Genomic DNA, 23846 nt, shown 5'->3' with positions numbered 1-23846 from the left:
ACTTATGTAAAAGGCTACAGTGTCCCGGCGTGTATTAATAGAGCTTTCTATCAGAGAGCGTTGTGCATTGTCCTAGATACTCTGGTTGAACATTTGCATATTACTCACTTGCCCTTAGCGAAGTCTCAGGAGTGTGCTTTAAAATTCACTCCCACTTGTGTGAGTGAAAACGTGGGATTTGTGGCATTTTAAAGTGCTGTAACCCTAAAACGGGTCAAGAACTGCACTGACTCTGTCCCGCCGTTGAGGTTTCAGTGTGCAGGCCAGCATGACATCAAAGTCGCATACTATATAAAGTTGCTGTATGCCGTCAGCTTCAGATTTTTCTTCATTTCAAATCATGCTTTTCATTGTCTACTTTTATAGTGGCTCTTAAAAGCATGTAACATCTTAGGAAGGCCCTCTTTGTTTGTGAAAACATGAGTTCACTAATAATACATATCTTATACACAATACACACACACATATGCACTTATACATACATATCACATAGTATATACATATTTTTGTCTTTATTGTTTTAACGCCCGGTGCACTAAATGAATTATGCAAATCAGGCACACGCCAATGTTCTGACAAAATCAGTGCTGAATTCAATTTGCTCAGCACTACAGTAGAGAATTTAGCACCTAGTTAAAGTTGATTATGGGTAATTACTGAATAAAACACAGATTTAACACCAGATAAAACACTGAAATGAGTTCTGGTCATTTTATTATTTTATCCAATTCTCCCAGTTGTTGGTCCTAATTAATTATACATTATATACTTTTAATTATATATTTTACATTAATAACATATTTACATATTTTGAATGTTTTATTGTTTTACGTTTAATGTCAAAGCATTACTAACCACAGACATAGTTTCACAAAATGTTTCATGTTTTATTGGCATTTGGAAATTTGTAATACACTTTTCCACAGTGGACTGCAAGAATAGTTTTGTTGAACTATAAGAAGCAACAGCCTGCTGGCCTGCATGCTTTGTTTACAAGCTGCCAATAGGTTCCCCGCGGTGATTCTGGGGAAATAAAGCTTGTGTTTAGCTTTGAATCAAAAGAAAAGATCCAGACCTTACCTGCCTTGGGCAATCTGAAGTCTCTGGTTAATAAAATAGACAAGCAACTGACCAGAAGTGAATGAGAATACAAATACTGAAACTTGGCTGAGAGCTGATGCTCCCGACTTCACGGTTGAACTGGTTGGGTTTTTCCTTGTTCATGAGTAAGAGTAAGTAAAGTAATTTTGTTTTTATTAATACATAGCACAGCTTATGACATCAAGACTATCAAGCGTAAATCACAAGTTGTGACACAAATGACAAGCTTGTTGTGGGACATAACTAAATTAACTGCCACAGGAGTTTTTATGTTTTTATTGAGGAAATAAAAAGTTCAGAGGGCTTTGTAAATGGGACTGTAAGGTAAATGGGAAGAGAATTATACATTAACATATGGATAATGGCATCCCTACATAAAACAAATACTTTTTCCCGATATCAGCCCATTTCCCATTGTCGATCACAAAGGCCCTGAAGTACCTACTGAACAAAACAAGAAGGTGTTCATGGGATAGGGAGGACCTGGAAAGCACTGCTGAAAAAAACATTGAGAAAATAAAAATATACAGGGATGATCTGAAACTTTAGCACAACAGTGTTGTGGTATAGAATGAGAAACACCACAGGGTGCAAACAGGCTGCTAGAACCTGGTAGTTCAGGCAAAACTTGGAACAGATGAATCTGCAGTTCAGTGGATTTGACTGTTTTAATCACTGGTGCAATCCTGATCCCCAAGCAGTATATATTATATATAATCCTTCACTATCCAGATTTGACTCTAGTACCTGTATATACTGCATGTAGAATATATTTGCTACATATACATGTCTGAAATAGCCCTTTATTTATTGTAAAGGCAGTGCAGTTAGATTACAAAAATAATTTAAAAATCTGCAATGATCAAAAATATTTATGTGGTCAGATGAGACTCATAATGAGATTATAATGTCCCGAGTTTAAATCGTGGGTGATTAGATGACCTCCCTCCCCTTTATGTTTGGCTTCTAGCAGTTAAGAGGCTCATGAGCAGACAGATAGCAGCAGAAGTGGGTTGGATCATGTAACTACCGCAGATGAGTCAACACTTAGACTGTATATTATCCTTAATGAGCTGGCGTGACCATGTCAGAACAGTTATTTCCCTTTTGATATCTATATACTTGTATGGGACAGTATATCATTTTTTTTAGAAAGTCAGGCGACTTGAAAAGTCCCAGTGCTTCCTATGGACAGTCTGTTCCTGCCCACCATCAGCTGTAATCATGTCAACAGGGAAGGGCTCTGGCCTCTTACCCCCCTCTCCACTAACTCTTCACTTCCTTGAGAACTTGTGTACTTATCGTTGAATTGCTAATTTTCAGTAACAGTTTGTTTCTTAAAGGATTTGTTCACTCAATTTGTTCCAAACTCGCATAATTTTCTTCCATGGAACACAAAAGCGAAATTTTGAATAATGTTGTGGTTGCTCTTTTCTATATAATTACAATGAATAGGCCTGAAGCTCTCAACCTTCACAAAGGACCCAAAAGTAAGTATAGAAGTACCATAAAACACTCCAAAAATTATGGTTCTATTATGTCATATTGTCATATTCACCCACGGCTCTTAATGCATCGTTTTTCCTTCTGGAGCATCAGTGAGGGTTTTAACCTTCTGTAATAGTTGCATATGAGTCCCTCAGTTGTCCTCAGTGTGGAAAGATGGATCTCAAAAGCATACAGTTATTGTTGGAAAGGGTTCAAATACACAAAAATGCTGGAAAACCAAAGAATTTGTGGGACCTGAAGGATTTTTTCTGAAGAACAGCAGACAGTTTAACTGTTCAGGACTCATGAACAAGTATCACTAAAAAACAACAACAACAACAACAACAACAACACACAGCTGTGGATCATTCAGGTAACAACACAGTATTAAGAATCAAGTGTATGTAAACTTTTGACTTCAACTGTATATATATACACACACACACACACACTACACAGTACACATGCAAGTATTATATATATATATATATATATATATAATTATATTTATATACAAATATATTTCTAATATATATGTAGATATATCAATGGGATGGCTTCAAAATACTTGTAATAAAGCAAGTTCATTATATAATTTCATTATACTAAAAAAATGCCCAGGATATTTTTCAAAAATTCATATCCATGGAAGAAAAAGTTGGGTTTGGAACAACGTAAGGGTGAGTAAATCATGACAGCATTTTCATTTTTAGGTGAACTTTCCTTTAAATAATTAAATTGGGTTCTGAATATGTAGTTATATCCTTGTCTGGATCCTGCTGTTTCCTTCCAGACACACACGAGTATTGGCTGCTTTTTTTTATTCTCGTATGCTGTGTTTGTTTCAGTTCTTCAAGACCAAGGACACGCTGCTTTCTAGTCTTACATCAGAGTGTGGCGTGCCACTTAAATCTGTCTCTCCCCTCTCACTTTCTCTTCTTTTCTTTTCCCCAGCACCCATTCTCTTTCCTCTCCCAGCTCACACTTCAGATGGTCAGTGAGGGCCTGTTTCCCGCGATAGTTCATGTGAGGTGATATCTAACACGAACCTTCATTGTTGGAGAGTGCCAGCCGGCGATTGTGCCTCGTTGAGACAGCTCCACTGAGGCTTGCAAGATTTTCTGCGTTGCAGGCCTAGTTTAAGGAGCTGGGGGGCTTACAATGAATCATGTTGGTAGATTTCATTCGTGGGTGAGCGTTTGACCCCAAGAAAGAATGTTTTGTGCAACACAAACATGCAGTCTTACACATTTGCTCACCTCCACGCTCCAGCCCTCTTCTTTATCTCTCTTTCTCTCGTTTTTTCTGTTCGCCCTATTTACACCCTGGCACCTGTCCATGTCACAGTTCCCACCTACTATCAGGACATGTAAGCCATATGCTTCCCCCACACCCTCTCTCTCTCATCTGCACGCTGCCCTGCAGGCCTGACACACTGAGAGGTAATGCATTGTGGCATGTAACCCCCCTTTCCCTCTGCTCCGGAGTCCCATCCCATTCTGCCTCATCATTATTTGCTGGCATGGGAATGAGATTACAGGGGTTATGGGTAAGGGGCATTGAGAGATTGAAGCACATTGATGCCACTCATTCTTTTTGTCATTTGTAGTAAAACCAGAATCAAACAGCTGTGTACAAGGCATTTGGAATGAACACACAAAGAAAAGACAGAAAGAGAAAATGGGGAAAATACAAAAAGACAGAAATATGCAGCCATATTCTTGTGTTCTGACTATCTACGCCATTTAATGCTTATATAATATGTATTGATCCACTTCAAATATGTGTGTGTGTGTGTGTGTGTGTGTGCGCGCATATATGAATATATAGAAGTATATATACTTTTTTTTTTTTTTAACATTTATGTATTTATTTATTTATGAAATAATCATAATAATAAATAAAAATTGTCAAACTACTTAATATGGTAAATATAAAAATTATTTTGTAAGAGGTGTATGCAAGTCATTGTACATGTGAATTTTACTTAATTTTTGTATAAATTAATAGATAGGCTATGAAAACATGAGCCTTGACCTCAATAATATGTGTTTGCAACTCTAATAAATAAACATTTGGCATGACTTTTTACCTTTTTTTAATTCTCTGCACACAGAGCCTGTCACAACAGATTTATTTTTCTCCTCAGCTTTTTGTGTGGGAAAAAAACAAAAAACAAAGCATGTTTGGTAACATTGTTCTGTAATAAATTTGTGAATTAGAGCAGCATAATTTGCTGGAGCGGAATTTGCTGTTGAAACAGATGTTTTTTAAATCATTTCATTTTTTCACTCCAGCTGCAGGAATGTGTTGTTCGCTATTGTTCCTAAAAAACAAGATGAATTCCATCTGTGGGAATCTGTGTTGCATTATTGCTCCTATTTCTGTCTAATAACGCTCTGTTGTTCACACCGCAAAATATTATTTCTGAAGCAACAAAGTTCTTGCGAGCCCAGAATACGTGTTGTGGATCTGTTGTGTTAATTTGTTTACATGCGCGTTGTCACGATGCGCTTTGTCTTCCAGTACTGAGAAGGCTGTGTTTCCTCCTTAAAGAATCGCACCTTCTTTTCTCAGCGAGTCAGGAAAGTTTGGCCTTCCACAAAAAAGTTCTTTGCGTTCCCTCTTTACACGCATGATCTTTGATTTCCGGCGATGTAAGATCAAAATTGCTGCTCGCGCTCGCGCCGCTTTTCATGCACCCCTCTTGCATCGCAGCGTGAAAAAACAAAGAGCGGCGAGACGGAGATGTGCAGGAAATCTTAGCAGGCCTGCCACTCAAAACATCCACCATCGCCAAACAACGGCATCTGCCTGCCACCACAAATACATTAGAAATCAGTTATTTATGGAACGCAGTCAAGAACTCTTTAATCTTCTCCTTTTATCCAATTAAAATGCCTAACCGCTTTAAGCCTTTCACAAGGCTTGTGAGCAACACACTCGGCCTCTTTCTTCTTCCTTCATTCCGTCCTTATTATTTCTTCTTTTCTCTTTTTTTTCCCGAGGTTGCATATAAGAAAGTGTGGTGGCTTCATAGGGACGGTGAAGACGGAAGAGAAAGTGTATAAAGTGTAAATGAACTCTTCCACTCCTACCCCTTCTGGTTACAAAGGAACTATTTGAAGTTTTAATATGAAGACTCACCTTCCAGTCCCAGAGCAGGGGACACAGGGGAAAGCGAAGGCTCTTTCATGAGCTCTTTCTGCCTAGTGTTAAGGGGGAGATTCAAAAGCAGTTGAGCGGGATAGAGATGTACAAATGCCACTTTCATTATGCAGGAATCTGGTTGCGGCCTTTTATCGCAAATATGTTAACGTTGTGCACAAGAATCACTCATGTTTGACAGTTTTTTGTTTGTTTTATTCAGTTTTAATCACATAATCCAAAATGGATTACCCTTAAGCATTACACATATCTTTGCAAAATAACAAGTGATTAAATACTGTACTTGTGATAATTACATGACGACTAATTCAAATCTAAATTAGATTTGTGGCCTTTATTTAAATGCTACTGTATTTTAGAAGATTTAAACCAATTTAAAATTCATCTTATTCTTCTACAATATGGATTTATGTGTGGTCCTTTCCCTTATATCTGCATCTAGCAAGTGTAATATAGTTCAAGGCTTTCCAGAAAAATTTTGGGGGTAAACGGGACTGGCCTTTCATTATGTCCAGCCCTTTATGTTCATTTAGCAATTTTATTGGGTTACATGATTCCTCCATTTGTGAGGTTGTAGTTACAGAGTGGCTGATGGTAAAATGTGTTGATTTATTCACTGAAAAATAAACTCTTTTCTATTATTCTCAGTCAGAGACTGACTGTGAGTCACCAGAAAAGAGTCAAAGAACATTTAGGCCCCACAATTAAAGAGACAGTTGTGAACATGTGACTCTCTGATCTCCTGCCTGCACCAATTAGGTTTCACATAATGTGTGTGACTTTATTTGTGTCTGTAGAGATTTCTTTGCATCTGCTGATGTAATTTATGTGGAGAATCTTTCTGTATTCCCTACTGACTCCAAAATTGAGAGAAACGTGACTTAGAGTCTTTGGAAACTAGATGACTGCTAAATAACAAACATAAAGTACACCTACAGACAGGTGTTGCTGAATGATCTGTAATCATATATAATATAACTGTAACCATTTATATATAAACCACAAGAAAGTATAATGATTTTTCGTCAATAGAATAATTATGATTTAATCCCTGCATTTCTAACATTTAAAAAGCAGGAAAAAAATGAATAACAATAATATAAAATTTGCAAAATATATTAAAAATCATTGCATTAAACACCGAATCGATATCTTAAGATAATACACTAACTTTGACAAACGTAAAAATAAAGCAATGTAATATATGGTAGTGTATATTAGGGATGCTGAAAAGTTTTTGCCGTTTAATATTTTTATAGAAACTAACCCTACTCTCTACAAATGTTTGGGATACTGTTCATATGGTTATTCAGCAAGGATGCATAAAATGGTTCACAATATTACTGTTTTTAATTTATTTTTGATCAAATAAATGCAGCCATGATAAAAAGAAAACAAAAAAATGATTTAAAACATAAAAATCTTAATATTCCAATATTTTGTAGTGTATGTACTGTATGCACAAAAAAGCCCTAACATTTAAATAATGTAACTAGTTAATCCTGTGTTGCTGATTATGTTTGTGATAACTGTAATTTCTCTAAATTATGATGAAGTGTTTCTGTGGACCTCACTTCAATAACGTTACTGACAGTTGTTTACCTGTGTGTGTGTGTGTGTGTGTGTGTGTGTGTGTGTGTGGTCACGAAATATTCAGCTCATTTAGTCAAATATTCAGTAATAAATATTCAACTAAGTCTAGTTTAACTCAGAGTTATGTATCTGTAAATGTGAGGCTCTTTAACCCTTTGATGCACAAGCTATGAAAAGCCCTTCTAATGCACAACATGGGTCTAAAATGACCCGTATTCATTTCCTATGTTATTTCATACTTCACTGGCCATTTGTATTTTTTTTTGTTTTATCTTTTGAAATCAGTTTATTTCAGCATTTAATATTCCCTGATCTATAAATTCCTTGATCCATGAATATTCAAAATATCTTTTTACAATGACCACAAATTAATATATATATTTTTTTTTCATAGGTTTTTTGTTACTACATACAAATGGGTCAAAAATGACCCATCTATGTAAGCATGATAAAACAAAAGAATAAAGACATTTTGTTAAAATTATTATTTTGTTTTACTTTTGTCTAAGTAAAATTGTTACTTAGACCAGCACATTTAACACTTGAAATATGTTTATTTGCCACTTTGTCACACATAACATACACATATCACTGATAACCGATAACACTAAAATTGAACTGTCAGTAGTGCAACTGTAGTGAATTGTAGTGAATGTGACCGAATAGATGAAAATAAAACTAACAAAATAAAATCACACAGGTACAGTACCATCTCAAATTGCCATCTCAGTGCTTACATGCTTCACAAATAACAACTACAGGTTTGTGCTCCTTGCAAAAAAGCCTGACACTGAACGCCAGTTGCTGACTTGTCTGTCTTTGGCAGCTGGGCAGATCCTGCACCTCTTTCTCTTCGATTGACCCTCCTGCCTGATGTATACCTGTGGCCAGGTGGTGGCTGTGTTTTGTTTTTTATCCCACATCTTCCCATTACCTCTGTAATATGGTTTTGAAGGTGGGGCCTGCCCTCCAAGCACCTCTTCATATGTGGCATGACAAGCTTTTTGACCAGCTCCTTGATGATTAGCTGTCATGCTCTGGTCACACCACCCATGTAATCAGGGTGTTGTGCAGTGAAGTTGGTGTTGGCCAGGGGTGGCCAACGTCTGTCTTGAAGAGCCACAGTCCTGCAGAGTTTTGCGTCAATCTTGATAAAGATAGTTTTTTAGTAACCCTTATGCCGGGTTCAGACTACACAATATTTTTGTCGGTCACGATAGTCACTCAGATTTCATGATTTTGATTCCTAAAATCTTGTCGTGTCGTGGACAAGAAACATGTCAGACTACACGTTGCTTCCCGACCATTCATCACGTGCTGTCTTTAACGACGCGTGTGATGTCATCGAGAAGGCGGAACTAGCGGCTGACTTCTGAAAACAAGAGTGTAAACATTGCTGAAGCGCTTCTGCTATAGTTCGCCAGCATTTTTCTTTCTTTGTTCTGTCATGGTAGTCCCTCGATGACACATCATACAGGCAGGAGTACTGTTGCCACAGCTCCACGAACCCTTCCTCAATCTCATAATTCCACCTAGCAGCACCATCATCTCTCTTTCGTTTTGCCATGTTTGAAACCTGTGTATGAAAGAGCTTCTGTGCTGCTATTGGTCAACGTCACCGATGTGACAGAACTCGTCATGGACAACGGAAAAAAAATTAAACATGCTAGTCTTTCTGTCGTGAAGCATCGCAGATGCGGAATCGGTTGTCGTCCACTATGACACACTACACGTGCTGAAACAATGGAATCTTGCGTCCCGACGCCCATTGTCGTTTACAAATCCCCACAACACCCTACGTCAAGCAAATTGTTGCAAAATCGGGCTAAAATCGTGTAGTCTGAACTGGGCATTAGACCTTGATTAGCTTGTTCAAGTGTGTTTAATTTGGTTGGAGCTGAACTCTGCAGGACTGTAGCTCTCCAGGACCAACATTGCCCGCCCCTGGTGTAGGCAATGAGGGTGGTAACATCCAGCACATTGCACCACGGCACTATGGGCCCCCTCCATGTTCTCCGCTTAGATGAGTAGGTGCAAACCATTTTTACTCAATCTGTTGGTCTGGGTCTGAGTTTGCTCTTAGAGGACTCATCAGACAAGTCTTCAATGTCATCAAATGAGTCTTCTTCATCTAGGAGAGCTGGATTTACACCCACAACTCCAGATTGACCCTGTGGCACATAGTCTAGGTCATCAGCATCAAATATTTCAGACTCTGAATCAGGACTAAGAATTGCCTGATCTTCCTCATCATGCAGCATCTGTACAAACATTTCAGCCGTTAATCTAGAATGTCTGGGAACAGCCATACTAACACTCTAGATAAAGAGCGCACAACAAGCAGTTGATCATGTATATACTGATTATATATTGTCACCACAGAAACCTTGTATGTCCAAACCCATTACTTTTCAGGAACACTGACAGACATAAAGGGTGACCAATAGTATTGATTTATGACGAAAAAATAAAAATAAAAATGATGAAATATGGAGATATGAGGTTTCTGCCTGACAGCAATGATATATACTTGTATATAATAACGTATATTTTGTTGACCTAGCTAACACTAGCTAGCTAAAAGAGAATGTCAACAATAAGCTAGTTAATAGTATTAGACATGTTTCTCTGTCTCACTAGTAATAGATTTCAAGGTCCTTAGCCTAACATTCAAATATTATATCCAGTTATCTTTCACAATATATCAAATATTTTCTGTGGTAATAAATTATAAAATAAGACTAAATGCATCAATTATACAAAAGCAGCCATGTTGAGTTGTGAAATGTGGGGCGGGTGAATAGTTTTCTGAAGTAAATATGTTCCTACTTGCAAAAAAAAAAAAAGCAAATATCGAAGGTTTCTATATGGGTCATTTTTGATCCATGTGTGTAAAATTCATGTTTTTTTGAAGAAAGGGCAAATAAACATAATAATTTGTGGAAGTCAAAAACAATATACTTAAAGGCTATCTGGAATAATAAATTATAGATATTCAGCAAAGAAACACTCATCCATAACTGAAATAACACAGAAAATGAATACGGGTCATTTTAGATCCATGCTGTGCATTAGAGGGGTAGTGATACAAAAATGATTTTTATTTAAAAAGTAAGAAAGAAAAAATAAAAATAAGGATTTGTGATGATCAAAAACAAGTTAATTGAGGAATTCCTGGAATTCTGAATGATGAAATTAATTTCTTGCAAACATATAGAAAAAATAAACACAATCAGGTCACTTTAGACCCATGATGTGCATCAAAGGGTTAAGATAAGATGTACGATATAAGGTATAATTATAGTTGTACACTGCTTGTAGCTAATTGTTTTGAGGTTAGATGTGCAGTCCCCCCTGGATTTGAGTGATAGATGGTCCATTTTTACTGATTAAATGGTCCTTCACCTGACAAAAATGACCTTAACTGCTCTAAAGGCATTTGAGGATTTCTTTCTTCTCACATCCTGTGAGTCCACGGCATTCCCACTCCACTGAAAGGCAAGAGGATTTCCGAACGGTTTCCTGCACTCAGGCTTTGAGGGTGACCTGCGCTCATCCCTTGGCCGTATTTCCCACTCACGTTCTCTCTTCTCTTTTTCTGTGCTTGTCTCTCTCACACACTTGTTTGGCTCAGAGGGGCCTGTGATCCAGAGCCGCTCTCGTTTCAGCCCATCTGAAGTGATTACCTTTGCCTGGGATTCCACCCACCCCCACAGGTCCCCTGGGGAGTCGCGGCAGGCAGACGGCTTCACATTATTTCCTCCGCCTGCTCTGTGCTGTTCCTCAGCGGAACCCTGCTTCAGGTACAGCTCAGCGGGGTTGGAGTGGAAATTATCTAGAGATCAGCGTCAGTGAAGTAGCTCACATTAGTTTTAGTGACAGTTCAACACGGGGCACACAACACAGAGCTAAGTGGTAATTATGAATCAACATGACATTCATTTTTTTTATGCTGTTTTTTCATAGACAGGTGTGACAATGCATGGAAACCTTGTGTCGGATCATTTCACAGTGCCTTTAATTGAAGTAATGCTCTGTTTGGCTGTTATTCCGTTATCCACAAAGTCAATTATTAAGCACTTTTGTCTTTACACGCTGCAAAATATTATTTTCTGGAAAAATAAAATAATAATAATAATCTTAAAACACCATTCAAACGTTTGGGCTTGGTAAGGTTGTTTTATTGTTACTGAAGTCCCATTAAGCTCACCAAGGTTGCATTTATTTGATCAAAAATACATTCAATTTAGAAATATTGTGAAAAATATTACAATTCAAAATATGTTTCCTATTTTAAAATGCCGTTTATTCCTGAATTTTCAGCAGCCATTATACCAGTCTTCAGTGTCACATGATTTTTCGGAAATTATTTTAATATGCCGATTTGATGCTAAAGAAAATTTTCCTATTATTATTATTACTGTGTTCAAAAGAACAGCATTTGTTTAAAAAAAAAAAAAAGTAAAAGTCTTTACTATCACTTTTGATCAATTCATTGCATCCTTGCTTAATAAAAGCAAAAAATCTTACTGACCCCGAACTTTTCAATGGTAGTGTACATTTACAGCATCTAATAAGCAAAATAGCTTAATATCAACGATGCTGTTACTTTTAGAGAATATAAATAACATTTATCCTTGTTTACAGTGGCGAGAAGAACTTAATTCAAAATGTATTCTCTTTATTATCTCTTTATCAATTTTACTACTTCAGTCATTTATTTAATGATGTTTGTATTTTTTATTTTTTTTCAATGGAAAACTAGATAAAAGTATTGATTTAAATGACTTTTTGCAATGCATCGACTGAATTGAACAGATATCATGTCTTAATCCACACGCGTGAGGAGAATCATCTACGATTAAAACTTTGTTGAGAAGAGGTGCTCATATTCAGCTCAGCTTTGATATCTAATCTGAAGAGCAGAAAAGTTCAGTCTGTTTTGTTGATGCCGCCGACAGCTTCAGCGGTGAAAATGGGAGCGTGTCTGATATTTCTCCTGCTCACTGCTTCGCCTTTTGTCTGTGACAAGCTTGAACTCTGGCTCTCATTGCAGTCAGAGAGTGTATCATTTCTAAAAACAGGCTTAAATGAAGCACAAAAGAGAGAGAAAAGAAAAATGAGGAAATACAGAACTAAAGTTAAGTAAATTAATTCGTAATATCTCACACTCTCTCTTTTTTTTTTTTAGATCGTATCTGTCCTCAGATGTGTAAAAAGGAAAACACCATAAGATATGGCTCTAAAGCGCATTATTTCCTGATACTGCTAATTAAACTGCTAGCCATTAATTGGTTTGAAGATATCTTTGCATTGAGTTGGAGACATCTTAAGCTCAATTAAAGATAGCTTCGACTCAATTACAGATATCCAAATGCTGTGTCCCACAATATGCAATCAGGATCTTTTTTCGGTGCAATACCAAATGCCCTATAACACAAAGATTGTGCTCTTTCCACTTCCAAAGTTTCATTTTATCATGAAAAGATTGTGTGCGTGTCAATGTGCCAATGCGTTGTTTAATCCTATTCTCATCCCAATGGAGATATTATACGTGGCTTTATATAGGGATAGTTTGGTCTGAACAGAGGTTCAATGGAATTTATTAGTGATTTGTTTAAATATGAGCTGCTCTTTACACATCTGCCACCGTCTGAGTGATAAGTTGCATGTGTTTTCACAATTTGTGATGAGGGAGTTGACAGATGGCGGGTGGTATTTGCGCAAGCAGTGATGCATTGATCTCCATTCTCTTCACAAAGGGGAAAATTAGCTCACTATAGTCCCTGTTAAGTGACTGACCTTATTAAGCGCCTTAGATTTCAACAATTGTAGGGCAACTGATCACTTTGCCCTTTTTAAAAAGAAAAAAAAATCCAAACACTTTAAAGGGGTCAATTCCCTGGAGATGGTATCAGTCTAACTTTAAAAATGCTCCTCATATTCAGTTTCCTTTGACATTGATTATTTTAATTATTTTTATCCACAAGACTTGCAGTTACTCAGTAGAGTAGATTGTTATCATTGGTTGTACCACAAAGATGAGTTGGCTTGAAAGGGGCAACAGACACACTGTTTCTTCAAGATTATCTCCGAAGCTGAAAGCTGAAGTGTTAGTTTTCTTTATAGTTGAAACATCTCATCTCCTTTGAAAAAAATAGATGCAGAAACCTTGTGGTTTGGAGGAGAGCAAAGGGTGAATAAACCATATCACCACTTAAAATAGCTGTTCTTAATTAGAATGTTTTCACATAAAAGTGTCGGATGGTGCTATTTACACTACATATGTATTATCTGTTTAACCTTTACCTCTACAGTCTTTTTTTAATCTCTCTCACCTTATCATACCAAATTTATATTGTGTTTATGTTGTATAGTATTGAATGTGTTTGTTATAGTTTATGTCATTTTCCTTCTGCATCTGAACCATAATTCCAATGCTGTATTTTGCAGGTCGCTGTGCAAGCTGTGGGGAGAATGTGGTCGGTGAGGGGACGGGTTGTACTGCCATGGACCAGGTCTTCCATGTGGACTGCTTCATCTGCATGACCTGTGGCTCTAAGCTCCGAGGGAAGCCCTTTTATGCCATGGAGAAGAAGGCCTACTGCGAACCCTGCTATATCGTGAGTGTGATCTGCTCGATGCTCAATATACACGCACTGGGTCTCATACACTAATAGTTAAAGGAATAGTTCACCCATAAATGAGCGTTTTGTCTACTATGGAAGTCAATGGGGACCAACAACTGTTTGGTTCAACATAAGAAAGAAACTTATAAAGGTGTGGAACGACATGAGGGTGAGTAAATAATGACAAAATTTTCATTTTTGGGTGAACTATTCCTTTAAGTGTTCTTAGTCACGCAAAATATCTGCTAGATGCACAACAGGTGTGCATACGTATGTAATTTTTACAGTCATTTCTTTCTAATGTTGAGGAATGCATGTGTGAGTTTATTATTTATTGGCCTTTTTGGTTTTATTATATTAGGATGGTGCAGATGTGACAGGATTTTTTTTTTAAAATATCCATAACATAACCCAGGCTGGACTTAAATCCAGGTCGCTGATAGCACAGCATCTTATGTGTCATGAACAAAGCACTTTGCCACATTTCTCACATTCTAGCATTCTAATATGCTAATTTCATGCTCAACATGTCTTATTATCAATCTAAAAAACTGCAAACCCTGATGTTTTTTTTTTCAGGGTCCTTTGATGCATAGAAAGTTCAAAAGAACAGCATTTATTTGAAACAGTGTTATTTTAGTATTATTGAGATACTATTTCATGTTTTTTATTAATATTTTAAGAGTAAGATTTCAGATTTTATTTTTATATTTTCACACCAATAAAACCCATTACAAACGAGGCATTTGTTTCATCCAGTGGGACACAATTACTGATTATAATTACTTATTCTTCATTTTTACGCGTTGTGTTGCATTGCGCCGCGTAAACATAAAATCATGTCTGCATTTGTGATCGGAGAAATGACAAACAACAAGCGCTACTCTACACTGCTCAAAACTCGCGTTTGAATAGTCAGTGACAAATTCTTTAAATATGAAAACATACTTACAGGCTGTGAGTCAGAACAGCCGGCATTGTAGGCTACTCTCCCAGGTTCAGGAAACGGTACTCCGTAAAATGCGTTGCCCACACACACAAATATTTGGTTTGAGCTGTTCTGGAACAGTGTTGTAAATACAACTTAACCACTGATTTCTAGTTGTGTCCTCTTTTGGAAGGCCAAACAAAGTAGTTTTGCTTTCGCAACGAAACACACAGCGTCTCCACGACATGGCGGCAACAGTACTACAGCGAGAATCAAAGTTACGCCTTCTTTCTTTGCTTAAACATTTGGGCGGTGTTATGCAAATCTTCCCACACAGTGACGTAGATTTGTGTGGGTGTGTTTAAATGAGGCGTTTTAGGAGGGCATGGATGAGTCTTAACTTTTATCAAGAATATCTCTTAAGGGATCTTATCTATTCACGAACAGCTTGTAACACTCCAAAGAGAAAGGAAAACTTGAAATCACATCATATGACCCCTTTAAAGTATTAGTAATTTGGTTGTTTATTGTAATTTTTTAAAGATATATGTCTGTATAGTTTTTATTAATTTTATTTCAGTTTTAGTTTATTTCAGTATATACAGGTTAAACTAAATAAAAATGACAACTGTTTTTTACAATTTTAGTTTTAGTCATGATAATAACCCTGATTTGAAATAGATTTTTTTTTTTGTAAAATCCTGCATTGTCATTTTTGAATTGAAGTGTATATATAAACATAAAATTATATTTAATAATTTGTAATATTATTATTTTTTTTTTATTCTATATGTATCTGCATGCATGTGGACAACAGATGAGATCACAATTTATTAGTACACATGCATGTATATATAGATAGATATGTATAGTGATACATCGTGACCTCATCTTTTGTTGTCTGCAAGCACACATTTACACTGTTAGTTTACTTGCCGCTCAGCACATTTCTACACACATATCCAAGAGGAAATACTTCAGCGGCACTAGTTTGCATGCTCTTTGATGCTCTAGTTTCCTTGTCTTCATATGAAGCTAGCTTCAGCGCTCATTAGCTCCATGTTCTGAGGACTTGTCTAAGATCTGCCAGAAGCATCTGGCTCTGTATAAAACCTGGATTTAGGTTCTTTCAGAAATGTTACCCAAACCGTTGCTCTTTTCATAATCATTCACCTATTCCTGTCACACTCCTCATTCTTCCGTGATGAGCTGCTTCACACTTGTTAGCTCGGTAGTCAAATCCATAAGAGGCATAAAGATTAGACAAACAGTGGCCTCGCATGCAAAGGAACAAGCGTCACGTTCAACTCCATCCCATGCATCTGATAAGCTTTCACACGGGCAAATCACACTTGAGATGTAACACGAGTATTAAAATCACATTAGACCGCCAGATAGGATTACTTTCCTTTGTAGATTGGAAACCAAATCAGGGCCTCCTTTTACTCCCTCCACCGTCCACCTTCCTTTTTTTTTGTTTCTGAAAATATCTGTTGAAAATTCTCTCATTTCTTCAGGCGAACGGTAAGAGAAAAGGAAACGAGTGACAGTTACCGTAAGAAATTAAAATTAACATTTATCATCGAACTAGAGGTTAGGAGTTTCTTATAAAAAGCTAACAAACTTTCTGAGCATGTTTTCCCACATTTGAGAGTTGTGCAACATCTGCATGTGCTGGTAGACATTAAAAGTTTTGAGAACCATATTTTGTTTGTCATCATTACAAAACACTTTTTTAATTCCTGTTTTGAAATGCAGAGTTTTCAGCTACTCTGTGTGGGAGACAAAAAGGGATTACATTAAGAGTATTAGAGTATTGCGTTCATTTAGTTAGCAGTTCTGCGTAGGGGTCTGTAATAGCTGGACATAGCTGGCTATTAATGTTCACACTCTAATTTTGTATGTAGCTAATTTTGTAATGGGTGTCAATGGAGAAAGATGCATTTTAGGACAGATGGTGTTGTTCTAGCCAGACGTTGACTCATTGGTTGGGTCCAGAAAAATCCACAAATGATTTTAAATAAATACCAGCACAAAGTGCTAAAGGCTGTAATGTCACAAACTCGTTCACACCATTTCGACAACCAAATTTTTTTGGAAGACCTGTCAATCAAATTAGTTCACACTTAGCCACCAGTAACCTGGTCTGATCTTTCTCAGCCATATGGCTCTTTATATGTAAGAGAGCAGGCTCTGTAGAAAGTGAAATATTGTTATAAAAGGATTCTTTATTTAATTGTGTTTATGTGGATCACATACTGACCCATTTCCAAGCTGACAAGAGCAAAAGTGCAGAAAAGGCCTTTTCTGTTTGATCAATCTTTACTGTAAGTATAACATTTTGAAACCCAGAGTCGGTCAGCACCAAAAATAAGTATTAGCCCAACTCACAAAGAAACCAGGCCATTCCTCAAACTGCCTTTTATTTCATCATTGTTTCCCGTTTGTACTTGTGTTATTTCCATTTCCAATGGCATGTGTAGCCTACTTACATTTCTGTTGTGGCCTCAGTGTTTCCCTATTTCCCTTTTAAGAAACCACTGTATTACTGAGCCAGCACTTTCTTTAGTGTTCTTCTCTTTTATACAGACAATGCAAATTTCAAAGAAGCCAGAATATTGTTAAAATTGGTCAGATTTGTTTAACAATTTAAATGGTCTAAACCAGAGTTGCCTAACTTTTCACTATGAAGGGCCATACTGTGAGCCAAAATTATATTTTGCATTATATCCAACTATATTTCAAGTCTATTTTTTAATTCACTTATATTCACAAAATTTAAAAGCAAAAATAATAAATAAAAATGTTATTTTTATGCCCTCTTGTGCTATGGCATTTTGGGCCAAATCAAAGGTCATTATGTGGGCCCTGGTTTGGGCATCTCGGTCTAAACAGATGCCTTGTTGACCAGAGCAACACTGTATGACTGACCACACAATTTTTATTAACTCAATATTGCATATTCCATGTTCATGCATGTATTCAGTTGGAAGTAGCCATATAGCAGCTCTGACTGAGTGATCGGGATCCTGACTCAAAGCGCCGATCTGACTGTGTTTTATCCCTTACAAATATGCCAACCTGATTTTATGGGAAAATGTACAGTAACTATTTTACGAGGGTGCAATTTTGTAATAATTAGTATTATGTAGTTTGTAAGAAAACTTACAATATTTAGGAAAAAGCAAGCATGAATGTCCACCCCTAAACATAACCATCACTGGGGCTTAAGCAGGTCATACAAAAACAAATGTATGAATTTTGAATTAGCCACCAATTCGACAAAATATAAAACAGTTATGAATTGCTCTGAGTTTGTGTTGAAAGTGCAGATCCATTTATCTAACCTGTAACTTTCTACCTCTCTCTGTTTTTGTGTTCTTGATTTATGTCAGCCCAAAGAAGAAGTTAAGAATTTTCATATTTGACAACATGACAGCCTCTGTTGCATCATAGGTAGCTGATACTGTAGGAAATGCCAAGTTCTCCAAATTATAACATATAGCCCTAGCACTGAGGTTTCACTGCCTTTCTTTGTTGCCCACTGCTCAAAATGGCAAATCCAGAGTATTTCCAGCACTGTCACCAAAGCCAAAACCAACTTACCACTCCTCCAGCTTTTCAGTAAACCCTTACTAAATCATCTACACTTACCGCTGCGACTAGGGCACAGTGAACAGCATCATTACTGAATATTCAAGGGAGCATAGGCAAATTGGAAATAATAAATCTTTAATAATAAATTTTAACACCGTAGCAGTGCAGGTTTCCTGACTGCTGCTGTTTTTTAGATATTACAGGGATAGTTCATCCAAAAATAGCATTTCTGTTATCACTTTCTCGCCCTTATATAAACCTGTATGATTTGTTTCTTCTTCTGCAGAACACAAAAGAAGACTGTTGGGGGTCGAACAACACTGAACCCCACTAACTTTCATTGTATAGACAAAACACTGAGATGTTTTTTTTTTTATATTTCATTTTGGGGTGAACTGTCCCTTCATTTTTCCCTGTACTTCAAGCCAAATTACAATATACTGAGAGAGACACTGAGTTTGTATATTTCATTCATTTCGCTCCGTTTTGCAGAACTTCAAAATGATAGAAAATAGGCTATAAGTAACAAGACTGCAAAGCAATAGTTAACCTTTGTTCCTAAGAACAGCGTCAGACTATTATGTCTATCTGTGTACTACAACAGATGAATCACTTGAACAGTTGAAGTATCGGTGACTCAGGCCATCTCTTGAATCACCCCCACTACACTGATCAGCTCTCAGAATGATTGTACTTGTCTTCCTCTGGAAGTTTTCCAACTTGGATCCATGCGCTAAAGAGGGCCGGGATAATTTAAGAACTTTATTTATGCATTTCATCAGCATAAATGTTCTTCTGGCACAAGATCAAAAGGATGGAAGAAATCTGAATTTCTTAATGAAAGTAATTTCTTCTTCTTTTCTCCTCATCCTCCGGGTCATACGCCTCTGTGCGATTAGAGAATGAGCATGAGACTTTGGTCTCTATAGAGACATGGCAGTCCTCCAGTGAGCTGGGGAAAACTTCAAATGAGGCCAGCGAGTCGGTCTAGGAATCTTTTAAGATAGGAAGAATGCACATTGTACATTATTTATCAGTTTATTTACCTGCAGAGAAAGGATCATAGCATTCGTATTTTCATTGTTCCTATATAAACATCTCATTTACTGCTCTGTTTGCCACTAGGGAGACAGAATGGGGGAAAACACCTGTTATGTATCTAATGTCATTTGCTTTGTTCTAAAGAAAAGAGAATAAATGTATTGAAATCTTCTTTTCGACTTCTTGGTAAACTGGTCACGTCTTACTAAATAACTGCATTTCCTTCTATAAATACCTTTGGTTTATGACAGTCATTGTGTTTTTGAAGTGTTTTCAATACAATTTTCATGTCAACTTGTTGGGCCCTGAGTTAAAATGATAATTTATCATAATGATCGTAACTTCATTGCAGGATTGCAGCTCTTCATTGTGGCATTTAAAATTTTGATTCATCTTGACTTCAAAAGTCATCTTGTCATCAAAAGACATCTAGATAGCATTCTGTAACTAATGTCTCTCCTTACTTTAGAGGATAAAATTTCACCACTGATTTTGTACAAAAAATGTCATTTATAATTATTGTGAGCATTTATTATGTCAAGTTTCCCTTCTGGTATCCTTCTTTGGACAGCTACAATTTGCACAGTTAATAATTAATCCTTAGAGTGTGAATGTGTATGTGTGTGAGAGAGTTTGGGGTGAGTAAGATTTTTTTTTCAGTTAATACTTTAGCAAGGGTGCAGTAAATTAATCATAAGTGACAGTAAAGACTTCTACATTATTTGAACAAAACATTTACATATCAAATAAATGCTGTTTTTTTTAACTTTCTATTTATCAAAGAATTTTGAAAAATGTATCAGTTTCCTCAAAAATATTAGGCAGCACAACTGTGTTTAACTGATAATAATGGGAAATGATTCTTGAACACCAAATCAGCATGTCAGTGATTTCTGGAGGGTAATTTAAAAATATACTAAAATAGAGAACATATATATTTTAAAGTTCTTTAAAAAAGAACATACCCCAAATGTTTTTTAACAATAGTATATTATTATTATTATTATTTATAATAATAATGTATTATTATTATTATTATTATTATTTTACATATATATTTTTGCATATATTTTGATTTCAAACGGAAACTGCTGAGTGTGAGTGCTGAGTGGGAATTAGTTTGGGCATAAAGACTATCACACAGTGACATCCAGTAATCTTTCTCTAAAGCATCAAACAGGAAATAGGAGACCATTTGTTAAAATCTCTAGTTTTGCATATTCTTTGGAACAGCACTGATAGCTTTAGCATGGTTCCGCCTCTAGGCAATAGACAACACAGTTAAACTAGATATCATTCATTCCTTTCAGTAATAGGCAGGAAGGCTGCCTGCTGGAGATTCTCTGTTATCTCTCATCTGCTTCCTGCTCTCCCATCTTCTTATTTCGGTGTGCTCCCAGCATCGCAACTGACCCACAAAGCATAATGGTAATAATCAGCTTTAGTGCGTTGGTTTTCACTGGCTCCACCCATCAGCGACTTATCATTGCTTGTTTGAATATGGCGCAATACAGATAAACTTTATTCACAGCTCAATTAATCCCCCTTTTTGCATGAAGTGGTCTCTAATCCTGTTAATGTGACATCAGTGGTTTGTCTGTTGTTTTCACTTATTAACTTGATGTGTTGTTAAAGCAGCAGCTGTGGTGTGCATCTGGTACCCGCTCTCTGACCTTTTTCGTTTTCAAATACCTAATGTAATCGAGGCTGCACATGTTCACCGAGCCTCTTACACATACTCAACTACTTCAATTTTATCTTGCGCAGTGGGAACAGGTTTTATGCAAAGTCAACAGCACATTATTCACAGTTTACAGCACTGATGTTTGCCCAGGATTTACAGTATGTTCAGCCTGCTGGCAAATGTTTTAAGACAATTCATGCAAAAAAATAAAAATAAAAAACCTTCAGAGTTTACGGACACTTTCACAATTGTTCTGCAGTGAAATGCAGAACCACCACATCATTTTCCTCCTTCTTTAATCCTTTCGGTCTGTAGAGTTTTGACAGGGATTTGAGGGGAAACTTCAGCGCTTGAGGCTTCTCTGTGGAGCTTTGTGATTAGTAGGGTTACTTAGAGACAAATGTTCCTGAAAACTGCTATGACCTAAAACACTGGAAGGAAAAAGACACTACTTTGGGGTGAACAGAAGTGTTACTCTGGCAATAAGAGAGTTGGTTCCTTGGTGTGGGATAAGTGCTGTATTTGTATACAAATAGACCTCTCTCAGTGTAAAGCTAGTTAGCTTGTACAGTACCAGCAGAATGTAGGCATACAGTTTATGTATGCCTTTATGTATCACAATTGTGACTTTTTTTTCAGAATTCCAAGTCTTGCTATTGTGAGTTATAAACTTAAAAATTGTGAGTCAACATGTCGCAATTCTGACTTTTTTCTTCAGAATTCTGTGTACATTTTGCAAAAAAAAATTCTGGCACAAAAAAAATGTATAATAAAAATATATTTTATATATATATATAATTGCAACTTTTTATCTCACAATTCAGTTTTTTTTTTTTTTGCAATTGCATGTTTATTAGTTATGAGTTAACATCCCAGGTCGGGAAAAAAAAAGGCTGTCAGAATTGCAAGATTTTAACTCACAATTGCGAATTTATAGCTCTGTTTATACTATACCTTGCAATTCTGAGTTTATCTTGCAATTGACCTTTCGCAGGGAGTTTGATTGACAGGCAATCTGATCAATCATAACGCCGAATTTGCCGTTTTGTCCGACAAACAATCCAGATAGGAGAGTAGATTAACATAGGTGGACTTAAATATGAAAAATGGTGTGTATTGACGGCTTTTCGCAGTTGAAATAAAATATGTTCTGATATTCATTCATGTTTATTTCATGCTTTAAGCAAATATGAAAAGATGATCGGTTCACATGCCGGTTGAACTGATGCGGTACAGCAATCTGTCATGACACATTACAGAGCCACAAAACAGTATTTATTGTTTGAATTTCTTAAAAAATGACAAAATTTGAAAGCTAAGACTTTGTTTCATACGAGAAGTAACCTGTTCTCTCTTGTCTGTTGGCACGTTGTCCGTGTCCTCTTTGCGTCGCAATATTTTTTTTTCACTACGTGGGAACATGTTGTGTGGTGTGAGAGCGACATGGTTTACCGGACATAGCAGTAACAGTAACTGGGGGGGGGGGGACAGTGTCTTTGTGAAGGGTCAATTAATGACAACAGCAAATTGTGAAAAAAGTCAGAATTGTTAGACAAAATTATGCAGTTACCCTTTTTATTTTTATTTTTTTATTATTCCGTGGCAGAAACAAGCTTCCATAGTTTCAGGAACCAATGGGGTGTTAAAAATCAGACTAAAGCTGAACTTTTGTAACTGTGACTACCTGAAATTAAAAGTGAACTCCCGCCAGAAGTCTTTTAATATGAGATTTGATCAGATTAACCAAATTAGGGGGTTAAGCAGATCACTATTGACCTTATTCACTAAGCTTATCCTTAACCATGATGTTAAATACACAAAAACATTTTCACAGCCAATAAATTAGTTCTTAATCCAGGATCAGAGGAGGAAATGGCCGCCCTGCTGTTGATCAACAAGAGGTAAATGCCGTTTTGTTCTATGTAAGTTGCCCACTGCTGATCATCTCAACAAGAATAATGGCTGAGACTGCTTTCATTTGCGAGATAGCCCTGTTTTTTGAAGCAGGCGGACTGCAGGGCTGAATGGCATTGAGGTTAATTATGTTAGTAAGGTGCTATGTTTGTGGCACCCTGCAGATCTCTTCCCTGTCGAAACTGCTCTCTTCCTGCCAGGCGGCTCGCGTTACTACTGTCAGAACACTTAATTGCCTGGAGCACTTAATTAATTGGAGATCATAATTTCTGGTAATCGGGCGTGTTTAACGTGGTCCCCCTTCCCCATCTTTCCTCCTGGACTTTTACTGCATGATTATTCAGATCCAGACAACTTGTTGGATGGAGGCTGGTTTAGATAAATGGCCAGGTCCCTATGGCCTGCTTCATTACTGCCTGATTTACTGCACACTCTCTCCTGGAAAATATGGGGAGAAATGCAATCACCATTATGAGATTGCGCATTCCAGAGAATTTGATTTTACTATTTGGGTCAGTGACAAATATGAGTGCCCACAAGACAGGAAAATCTTTTAAAAAGTGTAAAACTGGTTTTCTTAGAAATGTACTCTTTACATTCATGTTAGTTTCACATGGTTTTGAAAACTATTTTGCAAGGAAAGTCTATTTTCATGTTACCACCAAGAAAAAGTAATTAATTAATCATGTCATTTTATATATAT

At 36.7% G+C, this 23846-nt stretch overlaps 1 protein-coding gene across 2 annotated transcripts in view; it reads left to right on the top strand.

Moving 5' to 3' along the window:
* The window catches only part of LOC107717931 (lipoma-preferred partner homolog), a 232329-nt gene that overhangs the window by 192503 nt on the left and 15980 nt on the right, over positions 1-23846 (top strand). For both annotated transcript variants that reach the window (XM_016524832.1, XM_016524833.1), the window contains exon 8: positions 13804-13973. In XM_016524832.1, the coding sequence (XP_016380318.1) occupies positions 13804-13973 (170 nt within the window). The remainder of the gene's footprint in view (positions 1-13803; positions 13974-23846) is intronic.

The sequence above is a fragment of the Sinocyclocheilus rhinocerous genome, unplaced genomic scaffold (assembly GCF_001515625.1).
Source record: "Sinocyclocheilus rhinocerous isolate Xijiao unplaced genomic scaffold, SAMN03320098_v1.1 scaffold2558, whole genome shotgun sequence".
Lineage (NCBI taxonomy): Eukaryota > Metazoa > Chordata > Actinopteri > Cypriniformes > Cyprinidae > Sinocyclocheilus > Sinocyclocheilus rhinocerous.
This window is presented reverse-complemented; position numbering and strand designations above follow the sequence as displayed.